At 31.6% G+C, this 14771-nt stretch overlaps 1 protein-coding gene across 4 annotated transcripts; it reads right to left on the reverse strand.

Moving 5' to 3' along the window:
- Positions 1–4154: 4154 nt before the first annotated feature.
- LOC105426144 (venom acid phosphatase Acph-1-like) lies at positions 4155–14416 on the reverse strand. Of its 4 annotated transcripts, none has more exons than XM_025218029.2 (8): positions 11152–14416; positions 7901–7982; positions 7715–7832; positions 7534–7638; positions 6551–6813; positions 6033–6346; positions 5365–5570; positions 4155–5247 (listed from the first exon to the last, which is right to left on the reverse strand). In XM_025218029.2, the coding sequence occupies exons 3-8, from the start codon at positions 7817–7819 to the stop codon at positions 5077–5079; spliced, it is 1164 nt and encodes a 387-aa protein (XP_025073814.2). In that variant the 5' UTR covers positions 7820–7832; positions 7901–7982; positions 11152–14416; the 3' UTR covers positions 4155–5076. The 4 variants fall into 4 exon arrangements, with proteins under 4 accessions (XP_025073814.2, XP_025073815.2, XP_011635539.2 ...); XM_025218030.2 differs by lacking the exon at positions 11152–14416 and adding an exon at positions 9051–9069; XM_011637237.2 differs by lacking the exon at positions 11152–14416 and adding an exon at positions 9051–9066 and having other exon boundaries at positions 7715–7827.
- Positions 14417–14771: the final 355 nt, after the last annotated feature.

Here is a 14771-nt window from a genome sequence, read left to right on the forward strand (position 1 = left end):
ACGAATAAGAGCATAGACATAATGAAAAGAATAAGCAACAAGGAATTAAACAAAGAAAATTAATAGACAATTAAATTTCGACACCCATGCTATAGTTTATAATAAAGGAATTACTTTAGTATAGAACAAACACAAGCATTTTCTATATGTCAAAATTTAATTCTCTATTTCAAATTTCTGTTTAATTCCTTGTCCCATATTTCTCTCATTGTGTAACAATGATATGCGAATTATTCAAATTCAAGTAAAACTCAATTTGATTCGATTCGAATTTAAATTTAAATTATTAGGAAATTTCAAATCGAATAGATTTGATAGACACATTTGACAATCTTAAAACATTACATTTTACTATATTTATTTTAAATTTAGCTTTTATGTAAATGTATCAACACATTGATGCCATTTATGCGATGAAAAAATTTTTGGAAATCAAATATGTCATCTTTTGCAAAATAAAATATTATTATAAAAATTGTGAAAATTTGATATTATTCGAATGACGTTTTTTAAAAATAACGAGCACTATTTATGCATAAATAAAATATGGCATATAATGTGACAATCAATATGTCAATAAAAAGAGAAGAATACTTTTGTTTTCTGTGATCTTATCCAAGCATCTTGGCGTATCAGTCACAAAAGAGGAAAACTCGACTCTTTGAATGCTCGAATGCTCGATCCATTTTGATCCAAGCGAACTCCTTTTCCATTAATATTACGCTACTATAATGGAATTAGAAACGCTGCCAGCGATATCTATTGCCGAGTGCAGTTTCGAATTTCAAATTACACAGTCAAGATAAATTTGGCGTGAATTTTGTCAAAAATATCACGTGGTCACGACCTAATCTTGGAAGAATGTCTCCAGGTTAAGAAAGGCGTTTCGTTTTTGTCTCGATTTTCGCGAAACAAATCTTGACATGATCGTTCGAAACGTCACACGGTGGCAAACAGCATACGAGCAAGATAATATCGCCGCCGTTGCGTTCTATTCCTTCGAAATGAAATCTGTGCCTGCGAATCCCGCTGGCGAATCCCCCGCTTCTCTCCCGCGCCGCCACCCCCTCCTCTCCCCTCCCCTTCCCTCCCCCTCGCCCTCGCTCGTTCGGCCCTCGCCCGATCCTCCCATCCACGGGAGATCTGGGAGCAATGTTGCTAATTACTACATACCACCGAATGCGGCATAACCCGCGACCCATGAATTCCACCGCGCTGTAGCCGATGGTGTACAGTCGCAAGAGTCAGTTTTCATCCGTGTAATTTGTGGAAATTGCGGTTTCCTATGAGCGCGAGGCGAACTGATAATGCACTACCGAACGTCAGCTCGGTGCCACACTTACATTCCTCGATAATATACATATACGCACACCTATATGCGCGCACGAGCGCGATAAACGTTGACTTTTTTTTTGTCCCCATATATCATATCCACAAATTAGCCCGTCCGAAATCCAGTTATACATCATAGAAGCGAAAGAGAGACAATTTTTCGGTGGTTTTTTTTTTTTAAACTTCTCCGGTGATTTGCGAATTGTCGTTATTCGCGAACTGAGACGCCGTTACTTAATTTAATCCGACAGACACCGTAGTTTTTTTCTTTTTTAATCAGCGTTTTAATTAGCAACGGAGCAAATATCATATTTTCGATCTTTTTATATTTTCTCTACCAGTGGTTTTTATTTTTTTTTTTACACAAAAGTGTAAAAAGAAATTCTTTACTTTTTGTTTTTTTAATAACGACGGACACATTACTGTCGATGATTTTACGAGCTTTCACGCGGAATTGATTAACATGATAGGATAACACAAGGAAGATTATTACGTGATATAGGATAAAGTCGTACAAGAGCCATATGGCCGGCACTACTCTTTGAAATGAGGAAAACCTGCAATGAGAACGACAATACGCGCGCGAAGATATCGAGCTGTAAAAAAATATTAGTCATTTGAAACAATAGTTTGCATTAATATAATATTGTCAATGGCAATGTTATAAATGACAAAAGTTAAGTTAATTATTTCCGCATGGAGAAAATAGTTTTGCTAAAATATTTAAAAGCTTTGGCCGATCTGAACATAGATCTGAAAATAATTATGTACAACTTTCAAATTGTTTGCTATAATATAAAAAAATTTTTGCAATATTATCATTAAGCGCTCTACAATATAGTCGTTTTGACGATTCAACAAAAAGCAACTAAAATATTTAAAAAATTTAACCGATTTGTCAGAATCATCAAAATAATTCTGTAGGCTTAAGCATAACATTGAAAAAATTTTTTATAGCATATTTTTTATAGCAAATAATTTGAAAGTTTTACAGAATTATTTTAATTCTCCGAGAAAATTATTTTCAGATTTCTATCTAGACAAATTTTTAAATACTTGAGCAAAACCGTTCTTTCCGTGCAAACTTTTTCAAGCTTTGTATTATTTTACATAAATGTATACAAATAACATATAAAACTATTATTTATTATTAAAAGATTTACATAAGAAACTTTTTATTATAATTACACTTGAAAATTTACTGAAAAATTAATTTTTTTTATAAAATTTTTATTTATCAAGTTACATAATTTAAATTTAGTAAACGTGATGAAATAAAGAAGTATAATAAATATCAACTAATTATATGTTTGTGTGCAATGAACATTACATAAATATCTAATAAGAAAACTTAAAAATTTCGGTTTTTATTTGGCATTTCCCTTTCTCCGATCTTTTTCTTCTTAGAAAGCTTTTCTTTCCAAATACGTAATTCCTGCTGCCTGGTAAGAATCAGTCGTATGCATTTTTATGATGTTGCAACAATATTTCTTCATGCCGGTGGAAAGTTTTCAACGGACGTTATATTCTATGTCATGCCGAAGGTATATTCCAAAGGGCATAATTTAAAGAAGTTTCTCGAGGTTGTCGCGAACCAGCGCAGCAGCCGAACGAAAATCCAGTTTGAATGTAAGAGTATGTAAATGATAGGAGCTGCCAGGAGAGAGAGTTCATTATAACCGGCATGGTGCGACCACAAAATTGTTCGCGGAAACTTTTGTGAATGGCAGTTAATTATAATTAATTCCGTATTGTCTACTCGACAGCTCGTGCTAATTCCTCGCCGCCGACGAATCGCACGCGAACGTGAACCACCGTGGAGTTTCAGTTAGCACCCTCTCGTCGCAGACAAATTATTACGAATGTTCAATTAAATCGTGCGTTTTCAAACTAACTTCCGCGCGACAGTCTTTTCAAGCAAATTTTGTATTTTCTCGGCCATTGTGTCACACATTTGTCTAGGAACGTGAGGAATGCTCTATTTAACCTTTTCCCACCCATTCTCTTCCCGCATTCGGGAATTAACTCGCAATTTCGTAGTTAAAAAGGGCCGATTTTTCGGCCGGAAATTAACCAACTATTCCCCACATATTTTAATTATGGAAAATAAACAGTGAAAAATTAAATACGGAATTCACTGAAAAAAAAAAAATGTATGTTCCTTTCCGGCGCGTCGCACGAAATACACTCGATAAGATGACGTATTTTCTATTGATTTTAAATTAATCGCGATCACAATCACGACGTTCGGCGTAAATTTAATTCGACGGTCATGTAATGGAAATTGAATTGGTGATTAATTCAATCGTAGTATTACATCGTTAAAAGTACAATACAACTCGGTTCGATGCAAGTGCCCCGATGCTCTGTATCCGCAATTAGAACGATTTCGCGAGTTTAATTCCGCAGAATTAGGAGTGCGGAACTGGTTCTTCTCATCCGGGCAACTCTCGGAAATTTCAAGAGTTTATCCCGACGGAGCGAGAGTGGGATTACAGGAGAAAAAGGGGTAACAGAAAAGGATGGCCCGGCACGAAAGAAAAAGGAAAAAAGAAAGATGAACTTTGTCTTTGGAATAGCTGAAACCTCCTATTCTTTCCCGGCGACGAGTTTCGGCAATAATTTTCAAAATTGAAAGAACACGGCGGCGGCTAATTCAGTGTACCGGACAAACTATATTGTTTGACATCGTTTCTATCTTTTACAAAAATCTCCTAGACTCTCGGTGCGTCATTTTTCTTTATCGTTTTAAAGCAGTCTCCTTAACTTGTAAATAGAAAAAGATGTAGGTTAGGTGGACGAATTTATTTATAAAATCTAGATTTACAATTATATTGAATGCAATATATTATTATATATAATACAATGTGTTGATACAAGGAATATTACAAATCTTATTTTATATCACCAGATACCAGTTAATTAATACAATAATAGATAGTTAGTTGTATTATATGCAATACATTAAAAAAATAATAACATCTGACAATCCAAGTTTTCTTACGTAAGAAATGAACGTTTCACGCTTCAGACTCGAGTGAAATTAATGTTTATCAGCACTCGACGTAACTGGTAATAATGTAGAATGGCAAATTAAACTTCAGCGCTGATATCTGCTTACGCGACGGCCGAAAAGATTTAGCCTTAATGGAAGTTGAGAGTATATCGTGAAACGGAAATGTGCGCCCTGTATAGGCCCACAACGAATCGCCGGGGTGGTGTGTGCGAAATAATAGGGTAATTGTTATGCTACGGCACGGTAGGCGGAGGATCTGAGCTCCGTGTCTTCGATAAGACACGGCTCTGGGCATACTTAACGAACTTAACTTTCCGCGATCCGTATGGGCATCTAGTTTTCGGTAGTATGATATACCAGATATAATGAGGAGAATGTAATAAAAGCGGCTGCCGCATCGGTTAGATAGGAATTGTCGTCTCCTACATGGCTTTACGTGCTATAAAACTGAAGATACCATATAAAATGTGATCGCGTTCTTTTTTAGTCCAGATTTTGTTACGTCAATTCGAATAAAAAATTGTGTCGTTGTGATAATATTATTAAAAATGCATCGCGTTCACTTTCATTTTTTTGGAATGAATGCGATTTTAGTTGATTTTGATTCCGTTCCTTTCTCAGTAAATAGTAAAAAGTCAATAACTTTTTGTAAAGAAAAGTTATTGACTAATTTTAAAAAAAAAAAACCTTGAATTTTTTCAACATTTTTGAATATCTTGAGTCAATTGTTAAAAATTACTAAATAATGTTGACACATTTTTATCTTGTTCCGAATTCTTTGGTGGATTCAAGCCGTTAGTGTTTGTTAATTGGATGAATTTATTGTACGGGCATAATTTTTCGCAGCCGGGAATGATGACTTCTTCAATTTCTGTTGGAATACCTAAATGCTGTAACACCTGCAAAAAAAAAAAAACAATCAAATATTACTCTTACGTCAGTTAATTCGTTGATTGATCGAATGACAAATATTATTTGTATCGTCATGCATGCACAGATGAAAATGAAAAACTTACTTTCACATAATATTCGCTGTCTTTTTTATGTAATTCAATGATAATGCCGCTCGTAAACTCTGGAGTACGATTATTAAATATATTTAGAGCAAATTGCAACCCAACCACATTTATATCATGTCCAGAATAGAGATTAATCTTTCGATCCGTCAGTGTTCCAATGATTACTTCATTCATATCGTTAATTATTTTATTTAATAATACAGCTGTAAAAGAGCAAAGAGAAATATTGATTTCTTTAAAACCATGAGACATTCTTAAATGATAAATTAAATCTAATATGAACGAGTACTTTTTTATTAACTAAAATAAAATTAATTATTTTTAATTAATTATTTTTCAGTAATTAGAATTAATTCATTTCAATTCTTCAGGCTCAAAATTATCTATATTAGTTCAAGAATAGTGATATAATTTGCATTGTTATTATTGAAAATAATTTGTTATATGCGTACTCTTAAAATCTCGCGATAAAAGTAAAATATTAACGACTCTTAATTATTCTTTTCTAATTTTAAAAATCATAACAAAAAAGCAAAACGAGAAACGATACTTAATCAAATGTTACTTATGGTTGAAATGTATAATATTTATCTATTACAGATTAACTTTTAATAATTAAATAATTTATAAATAACAATATTTATATGTTTTCTATTTAGACATGCCTCCATTTAAATAATTCAACTTTTCGTGACCAAGGACTTTTAAGAATAACAGAGCTCCATTCAACAGAGGGCCACCTGGAAATATTTTTTGTATGCACTCAGGTAACTTCAGATAATTTTCCATATGCAATTGCGAATATATAGTATTATATAACGTATATAGTATTATGAGTGTGTTATTTTTTGTTTTGAGTGTGTTATTTTTGTTAAAAATATATCCCGTGCACTCTGTTATGGCCCTCGTATCAAGCTGTTTGATTTCCTCTTCTATTTCTGGACTATTTATCACCTCAAAGAACAGTTCCGTGAATAATCTATCAAAGAAAAATGCACATGTAAGATGCAAAACATTATTGCCAGGAAACAAGCTAAACACACAGCTAAACAAAAAATATAATGTAATGTAATATATATATATATATATATATATATATATATATATATTTATTTGGTACAACTTAGAGTAGCTTCTTCAAATACAGTCTTTTGTAAAATATAAAATCAAGAGATTTGCTTACTTGGAATTTGAAAATAATAACAAAATATCATTATTCGAGCTATTAAATGTAAAATCTAGCGGCTGCCAATGAAGCATCGAATTCCACTCTTGAATTTTAACAGGCGGATAAAGCGCTGCGAGAACTAATTGTAAGGTCATCTTGCACCGAGTTATTTCCGTGCTATGTGCGTAAATGTTCGGCAGATAATATATATCTCCGAGAAATGCACGATATCTCTCTTTTAGCAGCAGCCCAAAGTCGTACGCTCTTTTCTTGCCGACCTTGAATATCGTTAATAAAAATATAGAGGAGTAAAAAGGAATCTCGCGCACGACCATACTGCTAATATCTCTCGCAAACTTGATAATAATAAAGAAGTAGTGTGTTTTCTACGCGAAAAAAACAAAGAAATAAGAAAAATGTCAATGTTCCCGCAGATGCATTTACTCGCGCAGTCGCATATTCGCTATGATACACTACGAAAAGTGTTGCGAAGAGCTGAAGATATAATGCACGCATTAATAATAATTTCTGTACGCAGACCGTCTCACTTCTCGCGCTTTAAAATTATATTTTAAATGTGAAAGTATATTTCTCTTATTCCTTAATATTAAGATATTTTATAATTTTTCAATCACAAATAATAAAATAAAAAGAGATTTCACAAATACTTCAAATACTTCAAAAATAATAAAATTATATTCTTGAAACAATTTCAAGCAGAGTTTGAATGGAATTTTAATTTAAGATTTATCAAATTATATAACGTTATGTATAAATATAAAAAAAAAATAGTCTTCTTTAACACTCCTTAAGAAAAAATTAGGACCCAAATTGGGAAAAGGATTTGCCATTAAAAAAGAATATGCAGCAAATATGGAACAAATTAATTATTAAAGACTGCAAGCACACGATGCACACTATGTCATGAGATAATCTTAGCAGTACAGAGATTAACAAAATAGTATTATATATGTTGTAATATATAAGTCAAATCTTACGTTAGTCAACTGTCCTTCGCCAATTGGATAGAAATTGTCATCTTTGTATGGGTCATTTGGATATGTTTCATTCGACTCTGGTGTGCGATCACCGTGTCGGAATAGCTGAAAATTTCAAATTTTAATTGTATTAATCTTACATATATGCAAAAAGATCCTTTTGTGATTTTCATATCGTTACCATGCTGATTAACTGTAATGTCGAATGATCATCATTTTCAGAAGTTCTTGATATCGTTAAACAAAAACAAAATATTAACACGATGCCTAGGTAGATCTTCGCCATCTTCGAAACTAAACTAAATGAAAAATAAACTTAAATATGCGTTTGTCTACGATAAAAGAAGTTCTTCTGGTAATTACTTACATTATTCTAATAAGCTTGACAAATGCTGAAGTGACGATACCATAGACGTTGACTGATCGATCCTACGCTTGCTAACGTCGATCTTGAAATGTAATCGTACATATTATGTAGCAGACATTATATTCAAGCTGTTTACTTTCCGTGTTTCTCACACAAACATCTACTATTTATCATTTTATATTTTCAGTTAAATTCTAAAATTGCTCTAAACATACGTATTCATCGTATATAGGGTAAAAAGTCAAATCAAATCTCAAAATACAAAGAGAAAAGTCTTTTAAAAGAAATATGAATTTATTACTTAAAAACTAACATCTAGTAATGATCGAAAGATAAACCACGATTTCAAAATAAGCATACATGTGTGCCTGACGCAATTAGATAAAATGTTTATATCTTATAATACGTAGGAATCTTATAAAAAAATGAAAAAAAAAAATAAAATTTTATATAAAATTTATAAATAAATGTGTCTCTAAAAGTATGTACGAGCTTCAAAGTCAATGCAGCATTCTCATTTTTATATAAAGATCTCCAGAGATTTTGTTGTGTACTGTAATTATAAAATTTTTAATTAAAGTTAAATGTAATTTACATAATTATTAATTCTTGTAAAAGATAATAATGTACACGTGTAATTTTTCAATATTAGATTTTTAACTTAAAACTTTTTTGATGTGGGATTATTCTTTTGCTGTATGTACAGATTCTGTACAGTTTTTGTCAATATGTAATGTGTATAATAATAATATTCACTAATAAATTTACAACAAGTTAAACTCTTTATGAGTTAGACATCTATAAATATATTTATTTAATATTAGAAAAAAGCAAGATAGTGCTATATAAAACAATGCGTTTTAATTTTTCGATATTGTGAGAGATTAAAAATATTGCAAATATTAAAATTATATGTGTCATACATTAAAATATTAGCAAAAGTGTGTATATTTTGTAGATTGCTCTACAATTTTTTCGGAATATCTGTGTAAAAGCTGAGTACATCTCTCTGAACAGATAGAAAATTATTTAAACTTTAATAATTGCAATTCCTAACAATTCTGTTTGTTATATCAGTTTATTATCTTATTTTATATAAATGAATGCGTTACATCATTAGAAAGATATTAAATCATATAGATTTACTCACGATAATAAACTAATTTAATAATAGATCAACAGAATATGAACGATTGAAATGTTTAGATTTTGTTGAGATATTTATAGCAATATTATCTACGATGCGATTACTGCGATTTATCTATGATGCGATATTTATAGCAATATTATCTATGATGCTATATTACAGGAAGAATCGTATTACGATAAAAGAAATTTTATTGATTTTGAGATCCAACATTCAAACAACAATTCTGAGAAAGGAATTACGCGCGGATTAGATTTATTCAATGAAAGTGGAACGAATAATCATTTGCAAAACATAATTGTTGATTTAGATCAAATAACATATATATAACGAATTATGTACGTGATTTCTTTCACAAATATTTCAACAATTAGAAAAAAAGAAGAAAACGATCAAATTGTAAAATTTCTAAAGATATTTGAATTTTCTATAAATTAATATACTACAATATACATAATTATTGGAATAGAAAATTAGACTCACGTTATTAGTAGCGACAACTTTAATAGCGACAAATTATAATTGTGGTCACACTACCGGCAGCGGTAACGTAATATCGTTCTTCCGACAACTTTTTAAGCGTATAATGTCCGAAAGAGTAAAAAGAATCGAACTTAAATTCAATGAATTTAAAATATATCACCTCTCATTAGAAGAACTTACTGTGCAAGGAGTTTAAAAGCGAATGAGGAAAAGTATAAAGTAGTTTCGGACCGCACGATAGCTAACTTTTCTTCTAGTTTAATACTGATGAAGTACGCGAATGCCTGAATAAGGATATGAATACCGAATAAATGAATGAACACGTGTCTCCAATCAGATTTCAAAATATATAAAAAGTGATAAATGAATAAACGATGATAAAATTATCAACAAATTTAAAATACCATCGATCCTTTTTATATAATAAGGTTGACTATTTTTAATTACAACCTTTTGATTAATAATATTTTAGACTATTCCATTTTTATTATTCATTTTGAGGACACTTCAATACTTCAGAGGAGGTAAATTTATAAATATCTTCTACTCGATTTTATCATTAATTTTATATTCTTGAAAAATCAATATGCTTTATTTATCCGATTATCTTAAGAATCCAAAAATCTTCATTCACTTGATTTTTACTTATTTATTATTTATTTAGTAAAGTATGATTTTTGTGCAATATAAAATATTCAGATTCATATTAAAAATGACAAAGTATCTCACGCATATTACGCCTAATTATTTTTGTAATTTCTTTAACTTAACTATTTAACTCACTTAACTAATTATCTCATGTTTATTAATATAATCATCTCATATTTATGTGTGTTATTTTTTTAAAGTAATAAACAGATGTTGTTAGATATTTTTAAAAACAATATAATGGAAATATATCCATAAAATATTATTGCTGTATATAATTTAATTATATTCTGCATCTTATTTGTTTATTATATTAAATTTTTATTTTTATAATATTCAAAATTTTAATAATCTATACAATAGTCTATGTGTTATAAAGTTATCTGATCCTTTATTATTATTAACAATGAGAAATAAAAAACATTTGAATTTTTTTAGTGTAATGTAACTGTTTGTGTAACGAATTGATCGCATTATCGCATTTTTACGAAGATACGAAGTTCTTAAGATATTGCAGATGGTCGACTGACTAAAAATGCCCATAAAGCCCATAAAAATGAAAAATACCGAGAAAAAAGATATTGTATTACATTCGCATATAAGCGATTTGAAGAATATCGCTTTGGAATAAAATACATAACTATACGAAAAGAAGGAAAGAATTTTGCAACAAAATTATTGCTATTATTCTCTGTTACTCAATGTAAAAATAACTAATGTTCATCATTATACTCAATTTCAATAACCTTTATTTTATCAAAATTAATAGAAAAATAAGTGAATTTTAAAAATATTCACAAATATTCAAATCTGCCAAATCTACGATAATCTTGTCATTAAAGTGAAATAAATTATATCCATATATCCATATATCCATGATAGAATTTAGCAAAAGGATATTGGATTATGGAAGCAAAATAAATCAATAAAATCTTTCTTTTTTCTTATGCCATTTAAAAGTCTCAGTTTTTACCTCAATATTCTAGAGGGAATTGTAAAAATTACAATGGGCCCAGAATTACGAGTATCAGTTCTTATCACTTTTCACTGTCTAATAGATGATATCTTTGACGACTCTATGCGCTATCAATTCATTATATATCGTTTCGCACATTACTATCTTATATCGCATAGATTTATTTCTATTTCCAGTTTATTTATGCACTTCTCTCCTTCCGTCCCGTACAATCTTCGTTCTTCTCCGCTTCGACGTGTCAAACTCTCAAATAGGTCGCTTTATCTCTGATAACCTCTATCTCAGTCGTATTTTTGAAAATTAATATTTTTTTTGTAATTTGTAATTAAAACAGAATTTTCAAGAATTTCTATCTTTATCATCCGTGACATTCTTCAAGTCACTTTGTCACAGACGTTCTCCAACTATTCTTGATGCTCTTAAGTTTTTATTAAAAAGAAAAACTAACTAAACGGAATCTTGCATAAAATTTCTGTCATTTATTGTGATTATATATCTCTCTGCACAGCATTATACGTATACATATCTTTTACACGAAAATGGATCCATGAAAATGGATTAGATTTCTAGACTAAGTTATTTTATTACTCGTAACTTGAGAGATTCCTTTTTGCAATAAAGTTATTTTGGTTTACTTTATAATTATTCTCATGCAATACATTGTATTGCTTTTGTATATTATTTTCGAGACGCGTTCTTATTCACGTTGCATCTCATTAATTATGGCATCGTTTGAACACATGTATGTACACAGCATTACGTTGGATCACATTGGTTGCGATCTAATCATTAAACAATATGTACTTTCAAATATTTTTCAAGAAAATTAAACGTGATATAATCTCCATTGATGTTCCCAAAGCTTATCATCGCGATTACGACCATAAATCGCATATAATCCAAGGCATTATTTGATATAAGGAATGTACAAAATGTGACACACTACTTGTTACGACATATTATTATTATTGTTATTATACTGCATTATACCTCCTCAATCGCTTAAATTTGCAAACATGTTAATTAGCACGTGCTTTATACATGATACTTAATTTATTCCTCTTCCGAGATAACCGAGAGGAACAATGGGTAAGTAGTATAGGCCTTCAAAAATTCACCGAGTTCTATTACAATATCGTCTCCTTTCGCCAGTGTATATGAATATGATTCTATTCATATACATTCTATTCGTATATTCGCGTATTTTCTCAAGTATTTTCTCATTTTCTCACTTCGTGGACGGAATCTACGTCACATATACAAATAGTGGCTATTTCGGTATCATAGCTCCGCAATTTTCATTCCGACTCGCGAGAATATCCTAGTTTTCATACATTTCTATGAAGATCAAGCGTGACGTCAAGTCGGAAGAAATAGAAAAAAAACGCCGGCTTATCAACTCTTTTACGCGCGGTGCACTACATAATTTCAATTAGCATTACGGTTTCTGCATGCGGACTTTTCATAATTTCCTTCGTTTTCATTTTACATTCGGAAAATAATATAAATATCCCAATTTGATATTTCCGCTATTGAAAGACAAAAATGTCTATCTATTTTCGTCTTTTGTTAGTTTTATTTAACATAGAATGCGCTCTCTCTAAAACCACTCTTTTATATAGAAAAAAAAATTTATCAATAACTGAAAAAGTTAAAAATCAAATACAGTGCTCAAAGTTACAAGAGACGTTTATTAGACAATGATATTATCAAATGCAGACTGTATTTTTATTGCGCATAAAATAACTCGTCACAATATTAAATGACAGTTTTTATTTCAAGAGTACATGATTTTTTTATTATTAAGAAAAGTTATTAAAGATTAGCTAGATTCCTTGTTTTACTCGGCAGAAGAGGAATATTATTTTCTCGTAATTTTCTAGAATTGCACTACAATTATAGTTCTTAAATAATAAATTAATCGAATTAAACTTCGCTTGAAATTAAGCAAGAAATAGAAGAATCTCGTCGTACATTTTCATTATCGGAATTTAATTCATGGGGAAAACAAAAAAAAAACAAAAAATCATTTATTTTCATCTAAATCCGTTAAAAATAGAGGAATCTCCTTGTTTTTACAAAGGCCACGTCGAGTCTAGGGATATTATTTGTCGCTAAGTAAGGAGTAATACATCACGGGAGAGAGTGCATCACGCCCAGCTCGTGGCTCGATGCAACTCGACGCGACGCAACGCAACGCGACACGATGCGAGGCGCCGGGGCATGGGCAGGGAAAGGGGGATATGACGACGCGGATCGAAGGTAAGTAATTAAAATGGAATCCGACCGCATCGTAACCGCCCGCAGAAGCAGGGGAAGGTGACTACGACGTGCGTAGAACATCCCCGGGTCGAAATGGGACTGCGATTACAATTCCAGAATGCTGCCGAACAGGTCGAAAACCGGTTATATCCGCGGGTCAACTGCCAGCGTGAGAGCTAGCCTCCCCTCTCCCCCTCCTCCCGTTTATTCCTCCGCATCTCCATCCGTTTGCTGGCATCGTACCCTACCTTACTCCAATATCCGTACCTACCCCTTTCTGCGACTTCTCCCTGTCCGGTTCTCTCTCTCTCTCTCTCTCTCTCTCTCTCTCTCTCTCTCTCTCTCTCTCTCTCTCTCTCTCTCTCTCTCCTCCCTCCTATCTCTCTTATTCCCCGTCGTCGGACTACGGCAATGGAATTCGAATTGTAATTTCTAACCGCGCGACTACGCACGAGCCATTACCTTGCCGTTCGAAATTCGTAAACGGATTGCGGATTCCTGGACTTCCACGCGGCTCGCACTAAGAATCCATCCCCATCCATCTGGGGTTTCCGTGCCGAATATGCGTGATACGTGCCGCCTGAGAATCGAGGCTTTTCCCATTCGGGAACTTGCCTCCTGTCATATTTCTAGTTGTAGTATCGATACGGTATTTTCGTATTTGCGTCATTGCTCTCGTCGAAATACATCTGCGGGTGCATCGTCGTGCTTGTGAATTGTTCCCAATCGCGAAATTCACCCTCCATTGATGTGATGTAGCTATTTGCAAATCATCACGCTAATGGTTTCGCTATTACTTAATACCGTTTATTGTATATCATCACAATCGGAGCTACGAACTATAAGCTTGAATTCCAGTAATTGCATCAAAGATATTCAGATAACTAAGATAACAAAAAAAGAGAAATTCTTTTATGATAAATAATTCTTCTCTAATAATTGTTTAAATAATTTCCAACAATGTTTTTAATAATGTTTTTCTATAATTTGATATATTATTTACATAGAGAGAGAGAGAGAGAGAGAGAGAGAGAGAGAGAGAGAGAGAGAGAGAGAGAGAGAGAGAGAGAGAGAGAGAGAGAAGATAACATATAATAATTAACATTAAAAATGTTTCAAACAGAAAACAGAATACTGAATTTATTTGTATAAATCATGTAAAATCATGTGTATCAATCAATCAAATCATGTGTATTATATATATATATATATATATATATATATATATATTTCTGTATGTGAAAAAATACAGAAATATATAATAATAATAACATGTATACACAAACACACATGTATAAAAGTAACATTTATATCTATATCATTGACACACACAAGTCAAAGACTTTTAACAATCG

The sequence above is a fragment of the Pogonomyrmex barbatus genome, unplaced genomic scaffold (assembly GCF_055798465.1).
Source record: "Pogonomyrmex barbatus isolate J1 unplaced genomic scaffold, ASM5579846v1 scaffold16, whole genome shotgun sequence".
Taxonomy (NCBI): domain Eukaryota; kingdom Metazoa; phylum Arthropoda; class Insecta; order Hymenoptera; family Formicidae; genus Pogonomyrmex; species Pogonomyrmex barbatus.